We start from the raw sequence: 26,879 nt of genomic DNA, 5'->3' as shown, positions 1-26,879 counted from the left end.
ATTCCCGGCCAGGACAAGTTATCTGGTTGAGGTTTTTTCCGGGGTTTTCCCTCAACCCAATATGAGTAAATGCTGGGTAACTTTCGGTGTTGGACCCCAGACTCATTTCACCAGCATTGTCACCATCTCATTCAGATGCTAAATAACCTAAGCTGTTGATAAAGCGTCGTAAAATAACCTACTAAAAAAAAAAAGGAAGAATGGTAGGAACAGTATTTGTTGTGCACATGGTGACAATGCAGACCCTTCTTTTGTTCGAAAATTCTAATAGGCACTTATAAATCAAACATCTAGCTACATTACGGCACGTCATAAGATTATCACGAAATCATAGGTAAGCATGAACATATCCAATGTAATTTAAAACGGAAGTATATACAGGAAATAAGTAAAAACAATTTTCTTTTCGTAGAGCTGGACGGGACGAAGCAATTAAAACATTAAAAAAAACTAAATTAAAATAGTAGTCCCACTACTAAAATATGATGAAACAAGCTATGAATCAAAGGGAACTCCATGCAAGTTATGTTATTGCTTTGGAAATCGCAAAATCATTGAAGTCTTATAATGAAGGACAGTTCATTAAAATATGTCTGAATAAAGTTGCTAACATCATTTGTCCTGAACAATTTGATGTTTTTAACTGTATAAAATATCCACATGGACAATAAGGAGAATAAGGGATATTGAAATACTAGCTTAACGAGAAATAAAAAATCAAAGATTCATAAACAGTGGTCTAATCTCTCACTTTAGGTGGAAACACAGATATTGATAGAGTAGAATTGATAATGTTCACCCTCGGAGTTACGTAGGATCTCTCTGTATAAGAATATTTGGTTGATGTTATTGCACTTAAAGAAAATACAACAGGAGAATAGTTATTCCACGCATGAAGAAAATATATAGCAGAAATGAATTTGAACATACAGCAACTTTTATTTGTAGTAACATACGAGACTCGAACTAAAACTTTAGAAAAGTCTACTAGGTGGATTAACATGTTATTAAGAGAATGGAAATAAGTGAGGACATAAAACGTTGCCATTATATAACACACCAGACTGGCTTAGATTCATTTAAGATGCTCTCCATAGAAAAAATAATACGTGTAGTCCTATATAGGTCGCCTGCCACTACCCTGCATAGCTATGTTTTTCTCTATATTCAGTATATTTTGGAACACTTGTTTTCTGAACGAAAACTTGTAATATCTAAACAAAAGATTGTGACCAGCAGACAAAATTTTACTAGTTGTATTAGGAGTGGAAATTTTTTACGTATTTTCCTAGGTTATTGTAGCACAGTAGCAATAAAGATGAAATAAAATATAATATGTCCATCTATAAATCAATATTGTAAATTTTATACTAAACAACAATGTAATTTTATTTAAAGCAACAATAATTCCTTTCTACAATTCACCTTAAATGCTCCCATCAACAATAGGATTTGCACTCAACACAGTATTCGTTATTGCACTCCACAGACGACAATGGCAATTTACTAGGATTATTGAGAGCAACAATGAACTGTTAATTTTAACTAATGTTCACAAAGCACTATTTACAAATCAGAACTGTCAGTTCTCAGTTCATTTGCCTTGGCTAGTAAGCTCTTCTACAGTAGCTCAGTCACTCGAGTTCACAGTATCTCGAACCCCAGACCTTCAGAGACAGTCCACTGAACTTCGAACTCAGGTCCCTCCAACTGCGATCCACTGCATTCGAACTCAGGTCTTCTGGCTCTACAGTTACGGACACAAGTCGGACTCTGGCCTCGAAGCTGGCTTCACTGCTACCAAGACTGGCTGGCTTGCTCTCCACTGACTTTAACAACACTGCCTTACTGACTGACTGACTGTTCTACTGCTCACCCACGTTTCTTCTTTTATAACTAAACCATAGTTGCGGGAAATTTCCGGAAGATTCCACTCTCGAATAATCTGGATTTCTCTCCTTTCTGCCGCGGTTGCTCTTTCCCCTTTCTTCTCTCTGCAAGCACCAGATGCGCGCGCAACCTCCCCTCGCCGCGTCGTAGTACACCGCCCCTCTGCCCTCCCTCGCATGCAGTCGCTCCTCTAGCCGCCACACCTAAGTGACCAACGTTTCGTCTGCTGGGCGCCCTGTCGGACATTCGTTTGAATCCCGACGCAGCTGTCACAATATTGTGTAGTCTGTCAGATGATTGGGTTGAGAGTCTGCCACTGGGATCTGAACGGAGTGCTCTTTACTCCTCAATTGATATTACATCTTATGTATTGTGGCTTGCGTCCAGTGATGTCATCGTGAGTACAAATTTGCCAACAGTTGGCCTAAGTTCATAACTTTACTAGTCCAGGCTTGATTAGTACTTACCTCAATTTGGCTACATGAATGGTTCACACGAGGTTTCAGGCGAGGATCGCGAGTTCTTTGTCATGTTGGGGAGAGTTGTTCCTATATCTAATTAATATCAAGCATTGAGTTCATTTCCGCCAGGGATACTCTTTTTATTGAGAATCACTAATATTGATTCCTTGACAGTATTATTTAGCATAGAGCAGCACATTAGATTTCATTTTCTGTATTGAGAGCCATTTCAATTATGAAAGCATTCAGCTTATCCCTGAACTGCTCCCAGTCTGTTTCTTTTATGTAATGGTAACGTTTTAGTTGGTAAAAATATATATAAGTTGTGGTTTCAGTGTTAGAAAAACCAGTTTGTCACAATTAGCTAACGAATCTCAAGCATCTGGTTGTGGAGAGTAATGTTTTTTCTCATTTGTGGGAGCATCATTAAATAACCAATTACAAGAAACATGGATGATTTCAAAATTAGTGCCCAGGATAAACTTTATAATTGGTAATATTGTGGTAAAGAACACGAAAACACTAGTCTGTCAAATTTATGTGAAATGAAGGACAGCATTTTAGTGGAATGAAGTACAGTATATCACACTGTAAGTCCATGGGAAAATTTGTGCCTGGATATGATAATTGATCCATTTTATTTCATGGTTAGTGATGAAACATTTTAGTTACAAGCATGTCCGAAACTTAAAAAGGGATGACTTATTATCATACAGTGGATTTGCGGCCCCGATGCTGAATGTTAGGTATATGTCCGTTGCAGGGATGTCATTGAACTCACTGCTACTCTCCTTCTGTATGCCATGGGACGTGACGTCTTGTCACTGTATAGGGACCGAAAATCCACTGTCTGCTTATTATGTTTCTGAAATATGCATATTTATTATTTTCTAATTAGTCACTACCTTGTTTGTATTACAGTGCGCCACAAGGCTGATACTTTGAATAAAGTAAAGAATTTATGCAGCAAAGAAGTTGGTGAGAAGATGAAGGTAAGTTTACAATTTTTTATAGCATGTGTATGAATTTATTGGCGTAGGTATAGCTTCTGTAAGCTCCTTTATCTTACAAGAAAGATATGTGCAATCTTTTTCCTTTTTTTTTTTACCCTGCACCTTTGCTTACGTGATAAAGAAATTAAAATGATCTAAATTTTATATTAAACCAAAACAAAAGTACAGCTTTAATTAGTTTTTATAACGTGAAAAGAAAACGATAATTTACTTTCTGATACGATAATTTACAGCTCCCACGAAAGATCTGAAAGCCTCGTGACTGTTAAGATTTAAAGGACAGGTACCGGTTCCTGGTCAGACATAAAGTCCACTTGCAAAACATTTGTCAGTCTTTCGCTCGCTCGTAAGTGCTTATAGTGAACCTGTTTGTGTTACTTTACGAAAGTTTTATACATATTCAGAGGATGCATTTATAAGTGTGTATGTATTTAAATTGTGTATATAGATTTTAAGTGTTGTCCACACCTGTGGAGTAACGGTCAGCGCGTCTGGCTGCGAAACCAGGTGGCCCGGGTTCGAATCCCGGTCGGGGCAAGTTATCTGGTTGAGGTTTTTTCCGGGGTTTTCCCTCAACCCAATATGAGCAAATGCTGGGTAACTTTCGGTGCTGGACCCTGGACTCATTTCACCGGCATTATCACCTTCATATCATTCAGACGCTAAATAACCTAGATGTTGATACAGCGTCGTAAAATAACCCAATAAAATAAAATTTTAAGTGTTTGTAATTTGCAATTGGACGACGATTAGCAATAGTGATCCAAGTGCCAAAATTCAAATATTGAGATTATCACTTCAGTGCTTGCAGACAGGCCTATTCTAGTTTAGCAAAAATGATACAAGCAACTGCTGCAATGTGCTGCTAGCTAGCGGCAGTTTAAACCAAGCGTCATCTCCATATCTCATATTTCCATTTTAGCAAACATGATCTAGGCACCATCTGTTATGCAGTAGTGATCCAAATGACATCTTTGAGAGTAATCAAAACTGTTTTATAGTCTCTTGGTATATGAACATTCTGTTAATCTCGAACAATATATGAATCATGGAACTTGCAAGAAATGCAGCTGCAGAGGAAGGGGTAAACCAGATAAACAAAATTTCAAGATACAAAGCACACTATTGTCGACATGTAACAGACAAGGAATGTAAATAAATACAATACAATACAAGAAGACTACAGTAATGTGATGAGGACGTGTAGGGAAAAAAATCCTCCTGTTGTAAGACTAATGGAGACCAGTGATTTTGTTGGATGTTCTAAAATAGAGAATTGAATTGTTAACCATAAGGTTGACACCACAGGAAACAAAATTGATTGGATGAAATTCGTGAAATAATATTAAAAAAGAAAGACCCATTTAAATTATACATAAAAACAGTTTATAATGATGAGGAGTATGTCATTGTGAATATTCAGAAGAAACAGTGAGGAAGGCCTTGTAACTCAAATCTTTATGAACTCTTTGAACCACTTTGATCTCAAGAAAAAACCAGAAGCTTGAATATGTAATATCTATGTTGCACTTGATTCCCAGTGATGCCAAGCACTTTTATCATTCCCTTATTGTAGATGATCAAATCATCGATGATATCGAAGGGTTTAATGAAGTAGTTGATTTCGAAGAAGACATCAGTGACCAAAAACTAAATAGTTTCCAAAATAGAACATTGGACTTAAGAAAGGTTACATATTACATCTCTCTCTATTATATTTGTGATGTCAAATTATTGCTGATGAAAAAAATTTGATCATGTTATATTTACGTGTTTATTATAACCATACTATTTGCATAAATTAAAAAAAAATTAGTGGATGATCCATTGTTGCTAAATTTAGAATAATAGTTTTATAATTAAGCGATAATGATCCAAGTGCCATTTTTTTAACAAAACATGACATAAGGCTTTAATATTCGTGAGAATTAACATGTGCCTAGTAAAGTGTACATTATTACTTAATTAGCTTTTACACAGATTTTAATATGTAAAGGTTTACAATTGATCAATTATCTCAGTTCGGGATTTTGGTGCTTGGATCACTATTGCTAATCACGGTCCAATTGTAGTTACGGAAATGGATCCAGCAGTTATTTCAAAATTAGACGGGAAGAAGCTTCATAGTGAAACCAAAGAAGCTATAAACGATGTAGTGGTGTTTATACCCAAAAAAGCTTCTCAAGGAAATTAAATTACTCTGCACATAGTTCAAAAGCAAGTGGTAATGGCTACAGGCGTGTCCCGTAGCAGTGTGAAAACATGTTGCAGGAAAAGGAAAATTGAGAGTGACAACAGTACATCTTTCGAAACGGTGTATAAGATCTTCGAACTAGACGCATATGACGAAAGTGTAGTATAGAGTCGGGCAAACAGCCTCTTACTCCCGCTCGTCTCGTAGGCGAGACTGGCTGGCCGATAACGCCAGTTCCGAGAATCGTATTCTCGAGATTGGCACTCTCGGGAACGAGGAATACCGGGTCCCGGCCTGTTATCGCACGGCCGACTTATCGTTATGAAATGCGTACACTGACTGCCGGCTTAATTGCCGCTCATCACTGAAATTCGTGACTCTTTCTGAAAAATATTAATGTTCATGAAGTAATTTAAGAAGGCACAGCAGTGTGGTATGCAATAATACAGCACATTATGATTGTCGACATTCTTACAGAAGGCACACTATTTTAATGAACTACTTATTGCCTTTCTGGAGAAGCAAAATAATGCAGCACTTTCAGTCGTTACCTAATCCTAAGCTAGTCTAAAACAATAACAAGTTATGGTTGGAGCTATGATATACTTTCTCGCTATCAGCATTTCGTTGGCATTGCATATTTAATCATTCGATAGTGTTTTGTATACGCTATAGTAATGGATAACACACGACTGTATTATTATATTGCGCGTTCACATCTGGATGTTTCGTTGTTATGCAACGGCATCTTCATCAGCATGGGTAATTATTGTGCTGTGTAAGGACGAAATAAAATAATTAATACTTATTTATATTATTATAAAGGACCAAAGACTCTGACAAAAGATATTTTTGTTTCCCAACTGATAAAATGCTGCATGTGAAATGGAAACACTTTTGCAAGAGGAAGGACAGAATTACGAAACAGAGTAGATCCTTTCACAGATTGATCATAATTACTTACAAATGCATTTTAAGGAACCCGGAGGTTCATTGCCGCTCTCACATAAGCCCGCCATCGGTCTCTATCCTGAGCAAGATTAATTCAGTCTCTACCATCATATCCATTTTTATATTATCTTCCCATCTACATCTCTGCCTCTCCAAACGTCCTTTCCCTCCGGCCATCCAACTAACACTCTATATCCATTTCTGGATTCGCCCATACATGCTAGATGTTCTGCCCATTTCAAACCTCTGAATTTAATATTCCTAATTATGTCAGGTGATAGTACAATGCGTGCAGTTCTGCGTTGTGCAACTTCCTCCATTCTCCATCCCTCTTAGCCCCAAATATCGTCCTAAGAATCTTATTCTCGAACACCCTTAACCTCTGTTCCTCAAAGTGAGAGTCCAAATTTCACAACCATACAGAACAACCGGTAATGAAACTGTTTTATAAATTCTAACTTTCAAGTTTTTTGAGAGCAGGCTGGGTGACAAAAGCTTCTCAACCGAATAATAACAGGCATTTCCCCTCATATTTATTCTGCGTTTCCTCCTGAGTGTCATTTATATTTGCTTTATCATAACAACAGAGAATAAAAGAGGGTTATTATTATTATTATTATTATTATTATTATTATTAAATTAGTTACTTTACGAAGCTTTATCAACTGCTATAGCTATCTAGCGTCTGAATGAGATGATAATGCCAGCGAAATGAGTCCAGGGTCCAGCGCCGAAAGTTACCCAGCATTTGCTCTCAATGGGTTGAGGCGAGAAACCTCAGCCAGGTAAAGGCTGGTTCACAATAAACCGGGAACGGAAACGACAACGAGAAATAATCTATACTAATAATAAATCTGTAAGCGAAATTTTTCTGGTAATTTTCGCTTTTCCAAAAATAATTGGTGTTAACATATATAATTAATTAATCATCCTGAAACCGAAAATCGCTTTTTTGAAATTTTTGTTTGTATGTCTGTCTGTCTGTCTGGATGTTTGTTACCTTTTCACGCGATAATGGCTGAACGGATTTCGATGAAAATTGGAACATAAATTAAGTTCGTTGTAACTTAGATTTTAGGCTATATGGCATTCAAAATACTTTATTTAAAAGGGGGGTTGTAAGGGGGCCTGAATTAAATAAACCGAAATATCTCGCTTATTATTGATTTTTGTGAAAAATGTTACATAACAAAAAGTTCTCTAAAAACGATTTCCGATCAGTTTTATTTCAGGCAAAATTTTGATAGGACTGATATTTAAGTCTGTCTGTCTGTCTATCTGGATGATTGTTACCTTTTCAGGCGATAATGGCTGAACGGATTTCAGTGAAATTGGAATATAAATTAAGTTCGTTGTAACTTAGATTTTAGGCTATGTAGCATTCAAAATACTTTATTTAAAAGGGCGGTTGTAAGAGGGCCTGAATTAAATAAACCGAAATATCTCGCTTATTATTGATTTTTGTGAAAAATGTTACATAACAGAAGGTTCTTCAAAAATGATTGTCGATAAGTTTTATTCCAGGCAAAATTTTGATAGGTCTGATATTTAAGGATATAAAAGAGTTTTAAAATAACAATACAATACATTTTCACTGCCGCCTCAGATTATAGCGTCGTTGTTCCGTAACTGCTATGTGCAAACTATTAATTTTTTTAGTAGGAAGAAAAACAAATTTATTCGTTCTATGGCAGTAGTGCATAGGAGATCGTGAATTCTTACATTTTTACACAATCAACTCTATTAATTTGGAGTGATTTATTAAAGGATGCATTCAAGACTAATTTAGAAAAATGTTAAACGAGTTTTATTTGCACCAAATGAGTGGTCTCTGGACCAAAATGATAGCATTTTAATTATTTAAATACAATTTAAATTAAGTAACATATTAAACGATTTATTCTTCTATCAAACACGAATGTTCCCTGGACCCAATGTTCTATTTTAATTATGTAATTACTTTATATTTATTTCTAATAAGTGCAGCGGAGCGCACGGGTACAACTAGTGTTAAAATAAATGTATTTAAATGTGAACATTCACAATTAACGAGAAGATTGCCGGAGCCCGGAAACGGGAACGTGAAAGTTAATTGTGAATGCTCACATTTAAATGTATTTATTTTAACAATATTTCCGTTATCGTTGTCGTTTCCGTTCTCGGTTTATTGTGAACCAGTCTTAACTTGTCCCAACCAAGATTCGAACCGGAAGCCGATCGTTTCACAGTCAGGTGTGCCAACCGTTACTCTACAGCGATTATTATTATTATTATTAGTATTATTATTATCATCATTATATCATTATTATTATTAATATTACTGTTATCATCATCATCATCGTAATCATTAGGATGATTAAGATTATGATTATCAGGATTATTATGATGGTTATTATTTATTACTGTCTTGTAAGTTATCATTAGGTACAAGTATTAGAAATCTGATTAATTCTTAATTTGTTATTCTCGTTCCTATAACATAGGATAATTATTGTAAATCATATAGGCCTATATAATTTTATATTGTAACATGGCTAGAATACAATAATCATTGTTCTGTAACAATAATTTATAACGTGCACACCAATAGAAAGTGTAGTTTTCTATAGTATAGGCTGGTTCACAATAAACCGGGAATGGAAACGAGAACGGAAATAATGTTAAAATAAATGTACAGTATTTAAATGTGAGCATTCAGAATAGTTAATTGTGAATGCTTACCTTTAAATACATTTATTTTTAAAATATTTCCGTTCTAGTTCTCGTTGCCGTTTCCGTTCTCGGTTTATTGTGAACCAGCTTTTAATATTTTCATGTTTCATATCATTGTGTTACAAACAATTTTTTTATTTAGTTGCTATAAAAGATAGCCTAATTACTATAAAGTGTAAACCATCTTGGACTATATAGCCTCATTTTCAACTACCTTTATTAAAATACCATTTAATACTATCTGTACAATAAAGAGTTTTCATGCGTTGAAGGGTTCCGTACAAGTTTTACGGAACAAACGTTTGAGTCATGAGTCCCGCGCTAACAGGTTAACTCGCCGTTATTCGAGAACCGGTAAAAATTTTGAGTGGCCATCACTTTTAAAAGTAATTTCCATCCTTTCTCAACATTTCTCTCGCTTTGACCCCCCATCTAACGTGAAAAACAAAAAAGTTTTCAGCCTACAAAGGTGAAGTTGCAAATGTCTATTCTGAACACATCAATCTCCATCGAAGTTGATATTTTTTTCTCACTTTCCAAAAAATATTTTCAGTTCGATTTTTTTCCTATGTTTTCCTTAGACATTGAGCTATCAATCCAAAAAATTACAGCGCGATTGATTAAGTATTATAGGAGCTACGACATGATATATGTTTAAAGAACCGGGAAATGTATAAAGCCAATGCTTCCTATAGGAGCACGGCCCGAGCGATATCGCTTCCTTATCAGTACTACAGTCCCGTCTAGACCTCAGAGACTGTCGGGAGTGATCTAGTATCGGTAATCTCGGGAGCAAGAGAATCTCGTGTTCTCTATCAATGAGTCATTTGGCTACATTCGGTACGCGCGCACTAAGCGAGACTGTGGAGATTACGCAACCGAGAACGGACGATAATATGAGGCAGTCTGCCCGACTCTAGTGTAGTATGTACTACTTTACATCACTGAGAAACGCATTGCAACAGTCACTGCATTTAGAATGAAACTGAAAAACGCAATTGACGTTAATAGGGCAATAATAGTGTTAGAACTTTCCTAAAAACTGTTGAAAAAAAAACGAAAAACAAGTACGTTGCTATTAGTTGAAAATGGGCAAAGGAGGGTACACCACTTGAGATTATTTCTAATTATTGAGCTGAGAGAAGAATATCTTGTATCTCCCAGCGACTACTATGATTAATAATACACGTTAAAGGTGAGCTGGAGTTTGTTCCTAATTGCATACAAATTTCTAAATCTCAGACGAGATCTGGGGAATAACACTCTCAAATAATCAAAGTTAATTGTGAGAAATGAATTCGAGTGAACTTGATGCAGAATTTGACCCCACATTCTGTTGTATTTGGTAACACCCCTTATCATAGTGTAGCTTTAAATAGAGCTTCCACTTAAAATTCAACAACTGTAATGAAGGAATGACCTAAAAATGAGGTCATTCCTTACAGTGATGTTATGTTGAACCTCTGTCTGTCAAATATTCCATAGATGCCAATCTTGAAAGTGCTTTCCTTTTTGTGGAAATGTTGCAACATTTGGAAAAAAAAAAGACACTACTGTTTGTGAAAAGTTCAACACCCAGAAAGAATGGCCCGAACGACTCTAAACTCGGGAGATGTGTAGAACAGTGTATCACCAGTAATAATGATTACGTTTCCAGAGAGATGGCATACACATAGGCCCAACAGTGACGTTTCTTGTGTCACCAGCAAAGTCAGTGTTATACCTTGCTCAGTCGGTGCAGAGCTTCCAAACGAAGTGGAAACGTGAAAGCTAGTGCAGGTATGACTCCTCGACGTGGAAGGGCTCAATATCAGCACGTGAGTTCGAAAGGAGCAGAATTGTTGGTCTCCGAGAAGCAGGTTTGTCATACTGTGACATTTTGGCTCGTACAGAGCATGCTGCTATGACAGTGATGCGTGTGTGGAACCAGTGAATAGAAGAGGGTCGTACGCAGAGATGAGCAGATACTGGACCACATGTTGTGACCACAGCACGGGATGACTGCCATCTTGTCCGCATGGCCGTGACGGATCATACAGCTTCATCCACAGTGTTGAGTCGACATTGGAGTACTGCAACAGGTGTGGGCCTGTCTGCGTCAATGGTTCATCGCCATCTTTTGAGGGCTGGACTAGTGGCTCGCATGCCGCTGCATCGGCTTCCATTGTCCAGAAACCACCAATGGGCACGTGAACGCCGTCACTGGCATGCTGAGTGGCAAAATGTAGTGTTTTTGGACGAGTCCTACTTCAACTTGTCCTACAATGATGGCTGCATACATGTTAGACGCTACCATGGTTAATGCAATTTGAGAGCCTGCATTGTTGAGCAGCATAGCCGACAAACGTCTATTGTGATGGTTTAGGACGTCATTGGATAAAATATGCGATCTCGCCTCCTATGTATTCAGGGCAATCTGAACAGCAATCGCTACATTAAGGCGCGTCCACACTATGCCGATCGGCAATATGAAATAGGTATGGACGTATCGTTCGGCCTGTGCCGACTGGCCGATTTGTGCCGAGCGGCTTGCCGAATTCAAACCGACTGATGTCGGTCTCCATGAAAGGAAGCCGAGCCGAATTTCATGTGTGGACGTGCCGACCCGTGTCAGTATGAATCAGTGAGCTGTGAGCAGTGTTTGCGCTATGGAGTGGTCGAACGAACAAGTTACCAAGTTACTGGATCTGTATCGCAGTCGTCCTGTTTTATGGGATTGTGAATATAAAGACCGTAATAAATGACACGATGCCCATATGGAACTCACAATCTCTTTCGGTGTTGGCAAAGAAGAAATTGAGAGAAAAATAAAAAAAATTGCTAAGCCATTTTGCTACGGAAGTGGAAAAGGAGAAGGACACCAATAAGTCGTGTTCCGGTAGTGATATATGTTATAAAAGCAAATGGTTCTGTTACGATAGTATGCTGTTCTGAAAGACAGAAATAAACCAAGAGGAGTTACAGACACAGAGGTATGTATAATTATATTTAAATTTCACTTGTTTTCTAACACAGTATAGGCTGTTTTCTCATGTTTTACTGGAAGTCCAACTTCCCTTCAGCAGAAATAAAGTACGCCTACTCTTTCTGAGGAAATGGTGCAAATAAAGTATTGTTAGTGTTACTTTTGTTGCTTTGTCCTGTTCCAATAACATTGACTTTCGAAGTACTCGAAAGATGGAAGATATTAATCCGAAAACGTTTTCAGCAACTCTACGTCCTCTACTTAATCGATAGTTAAAAATCCTTTGTCTTGCACTCCAGGAAATGGTTTCATAATGTTATGGGATTAGGGGAATACATCATCCGCAAGAAAAACGGAGTAACAGCAGTTCTCCCTGGAAGGGCGCAGGCTGGTGGAAGATTCATTGTGTTAACTTCTAGACATTTCTTGAATTTCGTCTCATTGAATAAGCCACCATCCGATATTCTTCCCTAGCATCCTACACTTGCGTATATGAAATTATAACTTGCGTCGATTACTGCAAATAAGACAATACTGAAGAAACCCTTATAATTAAAATATTCAGTTCCACTGTTGGAGCTTGAAAATTTATGTATTTCCCATCCATTGCTCCTACACAATTCCGAAAGTTCCACTTGCCATTAAAATCCTTTGCTATCATTTTCCATTCAGATTTTTTTGGGGCATCTGAAGAAAAGATGATAAAGAAATATTAGCTGTTAAATATATATAATTTGAATTTAAAACAAAAAAAGTGGAGTTTTGAAACAATGAAATGATTTGATTATAAACAAAATGTTCGTTGTTAGGTTCAGAAGAACTCAGAGCCAGAAGAAAGACCTGATGTAGGTGCTCTTCCTGAACATGAAGACCAGACATCCGAGCCATCGCCGCAATCCGAAGATAGAGGAAAGAAAAGGACATTTATATCACCGGAGAAAGGCTCTACTGCATCACAGAAAGGAAAAGAACGAGCAAAATGCAGCAAATCTTCGGTGCAAGATGAGGCACTTTCAATTATGAGGGAAATTAGGGCAAGGAGACAAGAAAGAGACGAGTACACTGTGTTTGGCGAAAATGTTGCAATGAAATTACGCAAACTCTCGTCACCGCATGCTACGATCCTGGTTCAACATAAACACTACACTATTCGAAGAAGAGATGGGGAAGTACAACAATCCACCAGGACCCCAATACCCAACCTCCATGAATTCGCAAAAGCCAGTGTTTGGTTTTCCTCAACCACAATATGGACCAGTGTTTCCAAATCCTACAGTTACTTCTCTCTCGCGCACCTCAGTGTCTCCTCTCACTGTTCAGTCCCTATATTCAGATTCTGATGCTCCTCCCTCTACAGAATCTCTCGATCTAGAAACTACAGACAGTGATTCAATTGATAATATTCTCCTCAATCTTTAATATGTTCACTTGCAATAATTGTCATTGTAATTTTGTTTCACTGTGTGAATTTTCTAATAAATAAATCCATTATACAAATGTTTGTTGTTTTATTCACTTACCTTAATAAAATCTTGTAGAGCTTCTATAAGTCTATCACACACTTCTGGAGTAATAATTGAAATCACTTGCTTCGAAATCTTACAAGTATACATGAGAGAATGATAGGAATCCCCTATTGCAAGAAGCCGTAACGTTACAGCAAGACGCTCATTGGCAGGAATGGCTGTCCTGTATGAAGTATCACACCTGCTGATTTTCGGCCCAATCATAGTGAGAAGAGTTTCAAAATCAGCACTGGACATTTGAAAAAAAATTATGAGACCCCCTCCATATCTATACTCGAGATTTAACTGGTCTACATCGTCCAATATCAAGTCTTTCATCAGATCACTTCCTCGATATATCTTTCACTCTGGAGACTGGGACGTACCCAAAATCTACGCTTTCGGAACTTACGGCGATTGGCGCTTAAGATTATTACTAAAGCTGCTGAGGCAAGTAGAATGTCCTCCTCGTCGCACATTTTCACTATAGATGCCGACCGATGCTGACCCATGTGTGGACTTACGAAACATTTTCAACAAAGCCGATTGACTTTGCCACTCGGCAATGCCGATCCCTGCTGATCGGCATAGTGTGGATGCGCCTTTAGGGAGGATTTAGAGCCCGAGATACTGCCTCTCATTCAGGCAACGCCACATGCCATATTTCAGCAGGACAATGACCGGTCACATGTGGCGAGGATTGTGCACGCCTTCTTCTTCCCTGGCCTGCACGTTCGCCAGACATGTCGCCCATCGAACATGTCTGGTATATGGTTGGTCAGCAGCTTGCTCATCATGGTCCTCCAGCATCTACGCTTTGTGGACTCGCATACAAGCTGTGTGGAGGGAGATTCCCTAAGAACATATCCAGATTCTCTTTGAACCAAAGAGACGCCATGACACTTAGAGGCTCTGATTGCAACACATGGAGGCTTCACACCATACTGAAATCTCATGGTCACAGATCAGGTACAGTTCTGTGATTCTAATCATTTTTGTATTGTCATGTACCTAATGTGTGGTATCAATTTCATTGCAGTCACTTGTATCCTTCTTGGTGTTGCAATTTCCACAAGCATTAGTGTATATATATATATATATAATATATATATAAAACACACACACAGAGTGGAAGTGAAATAGCCTTGCAGATTTTCAGAGCAAATAGCTCATGTAACAAAAAACTATAATATTTAATAGTCTTTTTCGGAAGAAATGTTTCTTCTCAAATGTTAAACTATAGTATTTAATACTTTTTTCGGAAGAAATGTTTCTTCTCAAATTTTTAACAACCTCTTATTCAGTAAGTATTGCGAGTAGGATCGTGATTTTTGTCCATATTGATAGAAAAGCTAATAAAGAATAATTTATGCTTCCAATATATTTCAATACAGTGGACGGTTTTCGTGTAAATTTAATTTTAAAAATCTCTAAATTCAAGCAATTGCATGCAGTGAGTTGGTTGCAATATAGCGCCAGTTCATCTAGCGAGACACACTGAGTTACTGAGTTCGTTGACCTCTTACATCTGTATAACGAGAAGCATGTTTGCTGAAACTTCAAACTTAATTTTCTAATTACCATGCATTTAATCATAAAACGTAATGTAGGTTTTCTATTCATTTCATTGTACCCTACCATCACTTTCAGTCTGCAAGGTTATTTCACTTCCACCCAATATACATTTACTGATCGCAAATTGTTTGATGACATCACAGCCCCAGTATCATAAGTCTCAGTAGTATCAGTGATGACGATAATGATGGTTCCAACTGTGATGATGAAATAGACAGGATAGCAGAACTTGAGGACTCATACTAGCAGCTCAAGTTAACAGGTCAGTGTTTTCAATTCGATGTTTAGCACACACTTGTTGCCGTTTTCACTCTGTTCTCCCCCTCCCAAGTGACATAGATCAGGCTTTCAGACCTTTCGTGCGAGCTGTACTTTCTGATCATTAAAATTATTTATTCGAAATTTTCTTCCTACTGCTCTTTTAGGAAAGAAAGATCTTTTTTAAAGGAGAAATGTTAAGTTACTTTATGCACACTGATTAATGTCACAGATTTGTTTGGGAAATTTGGTGAATGTGCCTTGAAATAAGGGAGCATGTATTTTGGCTTTCCCATAATATGTGCTAGCTCTTCCAAAATAAAATAAATATGGTAAAATTGTTCGAATTTTGAGCATGCCCAAAACAGCATTTCTTTTAAACCAGGACTTGGGGATGTTTTGTGTGATATTGTTTCAAAAATGAAAGGACACCTGCCTCCGCATTTTCACTTATAAAACTTAAATTGAGAAAAGTAATTGTTTAAAATTCATGTCATCGCCGCTAAGACATGTATAGTTCTTACCCCAGATCATATGTATCAGATTGATCAGTCTTAAGGGCTTTGAAGGCAAAAATTTTGTTATTTTCACTATGTTGCCATCTAACGACTGCAGAAGAAGTTACGTTATAACTCTCATTTGAATTGCATGGAGCAACTGTATCTCCATCTAGTGGTTTTTACCAATTGACAGTGGTGGTCCTGGTGGTTGTTCTATTCCACATATTACTGTTTTAATATGGGGATGGCCAATCTATTATACAGGATGGAAGCGATATAACCCTGCGCATTGAAAGGAGGAATAGATTACATGAAAATAAACAAAAAATCTATTATATGTTTTGAGGTTAAGTGCATGGTTAATTAAATAATTGCATCGACATTTTAAACTCGCTGGTAACGTCACAGTGCCCATGATTCCACATGAAGGCATTGAACTCATCCGACGTGAGATGTAAACAAAAGGCAACGTATTGCAAAATGAAGCAACTACTTAGCCTGAATTTTTCTGGACCAAATTTAAAATCTCTTCCCTGTCAACAATTGTTAACCCCGATTGTGAAATGTTGGAATTATGCTGCCTGTGTCACGGACCAGCTAGCAGACAGCAATGAATATCTCTGCACTTGGTTATGAATGAATGATATAGTCATGATGTCCCATGTTGAACAAAGACCTCCTGTGCTGGGGATAGGACCCTCTATACAGGAGTGGCTCATGAGTTAGCATGGTGAGTCAAACCAGGCAAGTTGTAGTTATTGTCATTGCAAGGTTATTAATCCTGTTAAACTTTACTTTGTTCTTTTGTCCTTTCATGCACTGTCCACATATTAGTAACCCCAGCACTTCGATAAACATTGAGATTACTATTTACAATATTTTAACTAGCACTTCCATGAACACTCACTTTACTATTTAAAATATTTTAGCTAAGTTAGTACTTTCACAAACACTGACTGTACTATTTACAATATTTTAATTGACACTTTCACAAACAATGACTTTACTATTTACAATATTTTGAGACGTATGTTTGCTATTTTCAACTAGCACTTTCAAAATCACTGAGCTTACTATTTACAACATTTAACATCCTACCAGAAACCTTTCTGCATACTCATTTTAACGGCATGCCAGTTGCGATACACTAAGCTGAATGGCAATACAAACTTCACTTAAGATCGGAAGATGACGTAATACTGGGACAAGATGACCTTGATTACCAATTATCCCCTACCCCTACTGAAAGAAAGTCGAGAACAGCTGATCAGTGTTGCCATGTCTAGTCTTGTTAGTCAGGCAACAAATTTCAATAATTTTAATTTAATTTACATGAAAACCGCCCATTCTATTAAAATACGATAAATTTAAATTCTTTATTACACTCTCTATTAGATTAACAGAAATCAAGATCCTGTGGATAGTAATTATCCACAATGACGAAGTTAAAAGTTTTCGGAAAAACTTTTTTTCCTGAAAACTATAAACTTCCACCGATACGGTATTAGACTTTTTTTGTTATACTCAATATAACCAATTCGCTCTGTAAAGCTGCAGGGTTATTTCATTTCCACTCTTGTACTACATCCCTGATCACTTATATAACAGATTGCTCACCCACATAGGCTTTTACAGCAACCGTATGAGTAGTTTCAGAAATCGACAACAGATGAAGCAATACGACTTATACTATATAATGCCTTTATATTGATAGTGTCTCATCTCGCAAGTTGCAAGCAATCAGACTGGCTGAGGCTATTGATAGTTGTCATGTGGGCGAAGCAAGAGATAAGATAAAATATCTTCTTTATATTGTGGCCTGTCTATAGAATTAAGAAGTGAAAATCGTTGAATTTATAAGGGATTTTTCCGTTCTGTTCAGCGATCGGTGTTGGAAGGAAGCTTTATGTTTATAATTAAGCTTACATGTGGTATTTTTGACAGTGCTTCATTGACTGTAAAACGGCCAAAACGACAATACTTATTAAACTAGGACGATAAAATTACATTATATTGTAATTCCAAAATGTGCAATAGTACGTACTTTGTTTAGGGCAGGGGTGCCCAAACTTTATTTGTGAGACCAGTAACTATAAGGATGATCGATAGTGGGCCACATGTTATAAAGATAATCCTTCAAAATAAAAATAGATTTACATGTACCTGGTATGCATCTATGTATTAGTACTGCAGTTAGGTATACTCCTGGTAGCAGTGATATACAATATACATTAAAATTACAATAATTACAGCAATAAAATAAATGTAAAATTAAGTTTAATTATAAGTAGAGACTGAATTATAAATAACACCTAGGCCTACTATAAGGATCATTCCATGCAAAACTAACCAAACAATTGAAGAATTTATTCAACCTTGGATTTTAATTGAAACTTTCAGGAATCATTCTCCCCAAAGATCTAAATTAAAACATATTTTTAGAAAAATTGTATCTTGTTAGGTTTTGATGTAAATTATTTTTAAAGTCTGCAAAACAACTTTTTTTTTTTATTTACAGTAACTTTCAATCTTTAATAATTCTGATTCTGTAAGCCTTACAGAGTTGTTTTACACATCATTTTAAAGAGAAATTCACGAGTTTCAATGTGATATGTATTTCTATTGTCAAATCTCTCATTTCTTCTATGTTGATTTTTAAAGTAATTTCTTGTTTGCTCTTTGAGTTTCAGATTCTATTAGTCAAAAAATTCTTCCTGTTGTTGTTGTAGAATCCACTTTGGTCAATGCGGCAATTTTGTTTACATGTACTGTAATATATCAGGAAATTTAGGATATTTGAAGGACGGAGAAGGTCCATGTGGTTCCAGAAACTTACTTTTACTTCATTGTCTTCTACCCCCTAATACACAATCTATTCATCATTAATTTCAGCATTGGCATGCAACAAAACCGACAATGTCATTGATATCCACATCATCAACCATTACCATTGTTTTATACTCTGAAAATTAGTAGCTTTTCACGAAAACTCTAGTCTCATTTACAGAACTATAACTGTGGATTTGTTGAGTACCCTTTATTGGTTTGCTGATTGAAATCTACTCTTCAGGATCTTTTCCTCTGACTCGTGGCTCTCCTTATTGGAATACAAAAAATTAATGTTCGTGATACTGTCTTTAGTCCGATTATACAGTTGGCAAGGGGTCATAATTTCTCCATTAGAGACCATAAGAAGACTTGCCAGTGCTGCTAAATATTTTACCATCCCTCCCACATCATCACTCATTTTTCCCATGTGAGAGAGCAAGAAAAAATTTCACTCAGCCTAAATGTTAAATTCTTTCTCATGATAAATGCATTTATTTACACTGAAAGTGGGCAAACATCCAGTGGCAGTGGTAACTTAACTACACACATTAAAAATTAATACACAATCATTGCAAAATACAGAATAATTATAATTAATAATAATACATAAAATAACCTAATTAATAATTGAACCTAATTTTCCATTACAACCTGTGTATGTATAGGCCCTACATAAGTTTCGCATTGGTACTAACACTCTTTCACTTCATTCTCATCTCACTCATTGCACTGACACTATGACACATTTCACTGACACTTTAGAACACATTTCTCTGACACTAAAAAACATTTCATTGGCACTATATGTGTCACCTTAAGTAATGTAACATCTTTTTTTTTTTTAATTTACACTTTATACACAACTTTTAAGTTATTTTTGAATCTCCTTGAGAAAGAGCAGCCCTCAAAGACCGCTGCAGGTAGGTTATACCAATCATTTATAGTTTTTTAAAAATGAGAATTTACCTACATCCGTTTTCTGTTTTCTACATTTGATTTTAAAATCATGATCGTTCCCACTATAGTACATTGGCTTCTCTAACCAAGCCATTATGTCTACCCATGCTTTTAAACAAAGATGACAAAGATTAAGAAAGTGGGTCTTATTTTTGTACTGGGATGCTGCTTCATCTGAAAAGTAATGGAGCTTTTCAGGTTTTCGAGGCAGTTTTAGTTTTAAGAAGTCGGTCATGAGGCAATAGAATAAATGAACAGCAACTGTATCATGAGTCATATAAACAGAGTAATAACCAAGCTTAAGTGCACCAGCTTTTTAATTTCCTCACCTACATGGTATATAACAAACATATGCATTGTCGTTTGAGCATTGTTCCAATGAAATCCTTGTGCTGCATCTTGAATTATAAATTAATAATTCTCAGCGAAATCACAATATATTGTATGAAATAGATTTGCTTTCAGATGTCGCAAATAGGCAGATTGTTGAGTAGCGATAAATGTCTTAAAAGTTTTGGTAAACTCTCAAATAAGTTATCAAAAAATTCTTGTAATAGTTTTTAGTACAGACGTGTTATCATTCTGCATCCATTGTTTGAGAGTCACATTTTCAGTACTGTTTAACTCGAAATGTCTTCAAACCTTGTAATTATTAGAAATTAGAATAAAATACTCATGTTGGTGTAGGGCTACAAGCCAGGGCTTGAGGTGCAGGAATGCAGCAGGATGGCATCCTGACACCTTTTGAAATGGCATAAAATCTTCCCTTTACTCGTATGACTCTATTTTAACGCAAGCTATTTAAATTACTGTCATATGTTTGTAGGTCTAGATGAAAAACAGACTGTACATCACACGGTATATTTTCATAACTTACAGTATATCTATGAATTAAAAGGGGGAAACCATCCCAGTTCTTTTTTCATACCACCTCAAGCACTCCTATTTTACCACTACTCCTGATTCCATTGAGATCCTATTCTAAAAGTTTCAGGTTTTGTAGCCTGTAACACTACTGAGTACATATATTTTTTCAAAATTGAAAAAAAAAAAAAAATCTAAAAAATTCTTTTAAATACAAATTTGATCTCTTCCAGTTTCTTTTTATTTTACCAAAGATAGTCAAGTTACATATCAAATTGAAGCTTGTGAAATTCCCTTTCAAATGAGGTGTGAAATAACTGTGTGGGACTTATAGAATCAGAGTTATTCAAGTTTGAAAAAGTTAGCGCAAACAAATTTTTCTTTTCTTTGCAGATTTTAAAAATGAATTACATCAAACCCTAACAAGAGACAATTTTTCTAAAAATATATTTTATTTCAGACCTTTGGGAAGAATGATTGCTGAACATTTCATAAAAATCTGAGGAGGTCAGGTTGAGTGACTGATTGGTTTGGCATGGAATTACCTGTAAAGCATATCATATCTAAGCAAAAGTAAATCTAACTTACAAATAAACCTATTTATATTACACCCAACTATTATTAGTTTAAGTAATTAGAAGTCACCTTAATTAATTACATGACAGCTTATATAAATACATTGCACCTACATTACATTACAATGCACGAAGTCTGGCTTTTCGTCACCTTCATTCAAGCAAATCCCACACTAAGTCTTTCATTATCTCTTCGCCATTTTGACATATTTTGCTGCCCTGCATTAGACCTTTTCTATTGAATCAATTTGGGTTTGTTTGTAAGGATCCCATCCTACCACTCCGTAGCCTATTCCATTATTGGGTGAACAAGGGTTATCTGTTATCTTTTAGTCCCCCTTAAGGGAGGGGCATGGACTGAGACAGATCCCCCTGTGCACCACCCCCTAACTTTCTTATAGCCTACATGATCCCTTCATCTTTCCATGTAGGCCTCAAACACTGGTCTCACGAGTTACCGTGAGCCCAGTGGAGAGCCCACGGTGCATAGTGTTACCACCACCAACGATTGACCACATATTCACAGGGTCCAAATTCGGTAGTGGCCCGCAGCTGACTCTAAATCAGAGTAAGCCTGAAACCTAGGAAAGAAACGAAGATGATGATGAAAGAGGGCAGATGTAATTATGATGGCGAAATGAATCCGAGGTCCAACACCGAAAGTTACCCAACAATCCTTCTTCGATTGGTTGAGGGAAAACCTCGGAAAAAACCTCAACCAGATAACTTGCCCCAACCAGGATTTGAACCCGGGCCTACTCATTTCGTCAGATGTGCTAACCATTACTCCATAGCGGTGGACTGAACAAGGGTTATGTATACTAATTCTTTTGACACTCAGGAGGAAATTAAACACAGAATAAATATGGGAAATGCCTGTTATTATTCGGTTTTATCATCTAGTCTGCTGTCAAAATATCTGAAAGTTAGAATTTATAAAACAGTTATATTACCGGTTGTTCTGTATGGTTGTGAAACTGGACTCTCACTTTGAGAGAAGAACAGAGATTAAGGTCTTTGAGAATAAGATTCTTAGGAAAATATTTGGGGCTAAGAGGGATGAAGTTACAGGAGAATGGAGAAAGTTACACAACACAGAACTGCAAGCATTGTATTCTTCACCTGACATAATTAGGAACATTAAATCCAGATGTTTGGGATGGACAGGGCATGTAGCACATATGGATGAATCCAGAAATGCATATAGAGTGTTAGTTGGGAGGCCAGAGGGAAAAAGACCTTTGGGGAGACCGAGACATAGATGGGAGGATAATATTAAAATGGATTTGAGAGAGGTGGGATATGATGATAGAGATTGGATTAATCTTGCACAGAATAGGGAATGATGGCGGGCTTATGTGAGGGTGGCAATGATCCTCCAGGTTCCTTAAAAGCCATTTGTAAGTAAGTAATTATTTTGATTTTCGGTTAGCTTACTTAAGAATACGCATTGAGAAATATAGTGCTTTCCAGACTGTCCTTGTAATACAGTAAAATCCCTCATATTCAGCACCCAAAAACTGGCAATACCAAAACAATGGCACTTTTGGCTAAGTAAAAAGAAGTCATTCATGCGAAAAGTAAGAGTTGGACGAAGATTTGAGTGGTTTTCGTAGATCGCACATGCCGCATATTGTTTATTCTTTACGTTGTTCACACATGAAAACATTAGAAAACTCCGTTATGTCCCTGGAATAGATCGGGTAATGTCAGTAAGTTGCCGCTTGGGCCTTGGAAATAATTTGCAGAGACGATATCTTTCAATTTATCACTTGAACTCACCCGTTTCGAGAATGTGTTGGATGAGTCTAAATAGGAAAGTGTGAAATTCTCTGTTCCTACAGTGCATAAAAGCTTCATTCGCGTAATAAATAGCATCATGACTGCTACCGCTAAGCACAAGAGGAACATCCTCACACTAAAGCAAAAGCTTGAATTACTCGAAAAAATGGAGAGAGAAGTTAGTAGATGCAAATTAATGGACGAATATACAATATAAAGAAACAAGGCAGTCAACTCTGATGATCCATAAGTAACACTCAATCTACGAAAGTTGTGGAAAATTGGAAAACTGTACATCGATCTCACTGTGAAGAATTAGATCGTGTTCTATATGAATGGCTCGCAATTAAAAGATCTGAGGCAATGTGCATTTCTAGGCTGATACTACAATAAAATGCCAAGGAATTGCACCAGAAAATGAAATTGCAAGGTGAGTGTGTGGATTTTCTGTTGGGTGACTTAACAGTTTCAAAGAGATGCATGGAATCCATAAATTAGATGTGTCCGGTGAACAAAGGAGTGCCAACGAAGTGTCCACAGATCAGTTTATTAATCAGTTTCAAAAAATTTTCTGAGAGTAATGTTAGTGTGGAACAAATATATAACGCAGACGAGACTGATTAATTATGGAGGTGTCTTCATACAGCAACACTGACGTGTGCGACAGAAACCTCGCCTAAGGGCTTCAAACAAAACAAAGATCGTTCAGTGAATATTCAAACCGAAAATTAGTGTATTTTTGTGTTAAGCGATGTGTTTTAATAAAGAAAATCCACACAGTTTTATGTTATTTAGTTATGATCAAGTGACTAAGAAATAAGCTTTATACAGCTGCACTTTCAACAGGTTGACATAAAATACTAACAGGTAATTTGTTAAAATACTTATTCAGTTATCTGTCAAAATCTCGTATCCAGAACTTGCCTGGTCCCATTAGTGATGGTTAAGAGGGATTCTACTGTATTAGTGACTTATTTAAACCAGTTTGTTACTAAAATATATACAGTACCTAGGTATTTACCAGTGTTTTACTTGTGGCACTGGTAAGCCATTTAATTGGTATGTGAGACGATTTTCTTTTTGTTTCCTACAGAAGGATACGTATTGATTTACTTTTGCTCACATTGATTTTAGTTTTGTTTGTTGTTGTCCAGTTTTCAATAATCTCAAGATAGTTTTTGCAAACCGGTGATATATTTATCACTAATTTTTCAATAACTATACAGTCATCCGCGAATAATCTTACCTGAGACGTGGTATTATATATGTATGTACATATATATATATATATATATATATATATATATATATATATATATATATGGGTCTGTCCAGTGTTAGTATCCGGACACTTTTCAGATGTTTCAATTACAAAACTTGATACCACATGCAGTATATAAATTAAACGACAATGTTTCTGGTATGAATCTGTTAACTATTTAGCCATCTTGTATTCTTAGTTCTTTCATTAACATTTTCCCACTTGTATATTGAATAAAACACACATGTATCTTCCGTTAGTATCTGGACAAGGAACTTGGTAAGATAAAGTGGTACATAAATTACAGTGAAATCTCTCCTCATTGTAATGATTTATTAATGTTTTCATTATCAGGGAACATTTATACAACATCTGTTTTATAATTAAGCATATTTATTTTATCTTCCAGTAACTGCATTATTGTGAAATATTAATAGCTACAGAGTTCTGCTTGTTAGTATCCGGACGTTAGTATCTGGACAAATATTAATACCCGAAAACAAATGCAGTAAATAATGTTCGTGTTGACACTAAACTTTAGTAAATCTTTACATCAGCCTCTGGAATTACAGAAAATTTATTATGTGTAAGAAAGACAATAATTAACCAAAATAGTTATAAACAATTTTGAATTTAAATCAATGTGACCAAACTTGAAATGATACATTCTGCTCTTCCCTTATTCCTTTCAATATTTTAAGATTCTCATATTTACAACCTTCAGATTAGTTTCTGAGTCCATTGAATGATATTTAAAGCCAATAACATAAGGGGAAAGAGCAGTCACCTGGTGAATTTTTTGTGTACCTTTAACTGTAATTATGGTTTCCTACTTTTGATCAAGGTTCGTCTTACAAGATTCAGTTTTAGTTAATGGCACAGAAATAGTAGAAATAATGAGATTTTTGCAGAGTTCATGAAAGTAGCATTACAAACCAATGTTTTTTGCGAGCGTGCATTGTTCCAAACATGGAGCTTTGCCACTGCTCAATACCATATACAGCACCTTTCCCGTGAGATGATGGAGAAAAAAATGTTCATTTGAGACTTTTCAGATTGAAATCAACTTTCAAAGGAGTAATATTGGCAAAATTTTATTTATGTTTGAACTGCGATGCAGCTCCATCTGATAATACACGCAGATATTTGAACAGAGGATTCTTTTCGCCATGGTTGCTCAATATAGCTCGCAGAAACGTGTCAACACAATATCTATCATGTGATATGTTGTCAGAAACTACTACATAACTGTTCTATGTATCTTTTCCTTACCATACCATAGCAGTAAACAGCGCTATTTGGGGATTCAACCAATGTGCAGATTGTATTCTCGTCTTGATAGTTGCAAGGATAGTTCTCTGCGAAATCCATTTGCATCGCAACATTTTCACTTAAGACATATTTCTGATAGTCTTAAAGCATCTTTGTGATTGCTCTTGATTAAAAATGAGAGTCATGAAGAACGGTAACTGCTCTTTCAATTCATCAATGGCATCATTTAATCCTTCCTCCAATGAAATGTCTTCATACCGCTTGTCAACCATTCTCCACTGGCGATACTGCACTTGAAGGCTACATTTTTCGTCATTCAGGAAATCTTCAGAGTGATAAACTTTGATTTACACACAGGACAATTGTAATTCATACAGTTCTTATCACTTGGGCCACAAACAATGGAGTGGACAAACTAGAAAGATATTGTGAAACCAAAACTTGTAGATTTTCGAAGTTCTCGTGGTACCAGCAAACACACACATTGTGAGGAATGTCACGGTATGTTTTTACTTGTGAGGGACGTAATTCTGCGAATTTACTACGACCAATGCATAAGTCATCACAGAAACAGAAACTTGCACTGCAGGTAACAAAATGGTTTCAAGGATCAGTTGTTGTGTTAGTATCTGAACACAATAGAGAACTATTTTGTAATGCACTGAGGGATATTAAAAACTTGACAGCTATTCCCACCTCTTGAGCAACAGTAACACTAGCAGATTTAGACGTGTCCTGGAGATGGCTGCAGTCTACAGGATTTTATTGTAATTTTTCTAAAATTTCGTTAGTATCCGGACAAAGAAGATGATCTCAATTAAGGATACAATTTTTCTTAATAATTGGTGACGAAATAAGAAATTCTTTCTGATAAACCACAGTTAAAGATGTCAAGAACTGATTAATGTAAAAAAATTATTCAATACTACAAAACTTTTATGTTCAATAATCTTGCAAATATACACCTTATTTAGGGATTTTTTCAATACTATTTTATCTTGGCATATATGCATGAAAACCTATATAAATAAGATAATATAATCACTTTTAGTGTCAAGAATATTAACTTCAATGCCTTGACTTCAATTTTAATTGAAGTAAGATCCAACATTCACACTTTTATTTTTCACCAAAACAGGACACTTTCTCGTGGACAGACCCATATATATATATATATATATATATATATATATATATATATATATATATCCTACAATAATTTTCAGTAAATATTTTACAAGGAGAAGCTATATATTATGCATTTAATTTTACCTCTGAGACCAGTGAAATATATGTCAATTTTCGTAGAAAAATG

At 36.1% G+C, this 26,879-nt stretch overlaps 1 protein-coding gene across 6 annotated transcripts in view; it reads left to right on the top strand.

Annotated features, from left to right (window-relative positions):
• SerRS (Seryl-tRNA synthetase) overlaps positions 1 to 26,879 on the top strand; it is a 173,688-nt gene that overhangs the window by 29,497 nt on the left and 117,312 nt on the right. For all 6 annotated transcript variants that reach the window (XM_069838017.1, XM_069838016.1, XM_069838021.1 and 3 more), the window contains exon 2: positions 3,273 to 3,343. In XM_069838017.1, coding sequence (XP_069694118.1) covers positions 3,338 to 3,343 — 6 coding nt within the window. In that variant the 5' untranslated portion in view covers positions 3,273 to 3,337. The remainder of the gene's footprint in view (positions 1 to 3,272; positions 3,344 to 26,879) is intronic.

This window comes from Periplaneta americana, chromosome 10 (genome assembly GCF_040183065.1).
Source record: "Periplaneta americana isolate PAMFEO1 chromosome 10, P.americana_PAMFEO1_priV1, whole genome shotgun sequence".
NCBI lineage: Eukaryota > Metazoa > Arthropoda > Insecta > Blattodea > Blattidae > Periplaneta > Periplaneta americana.
This window is presented reverse-complemented; position numbering and strand designations above follow the sequence as displayed.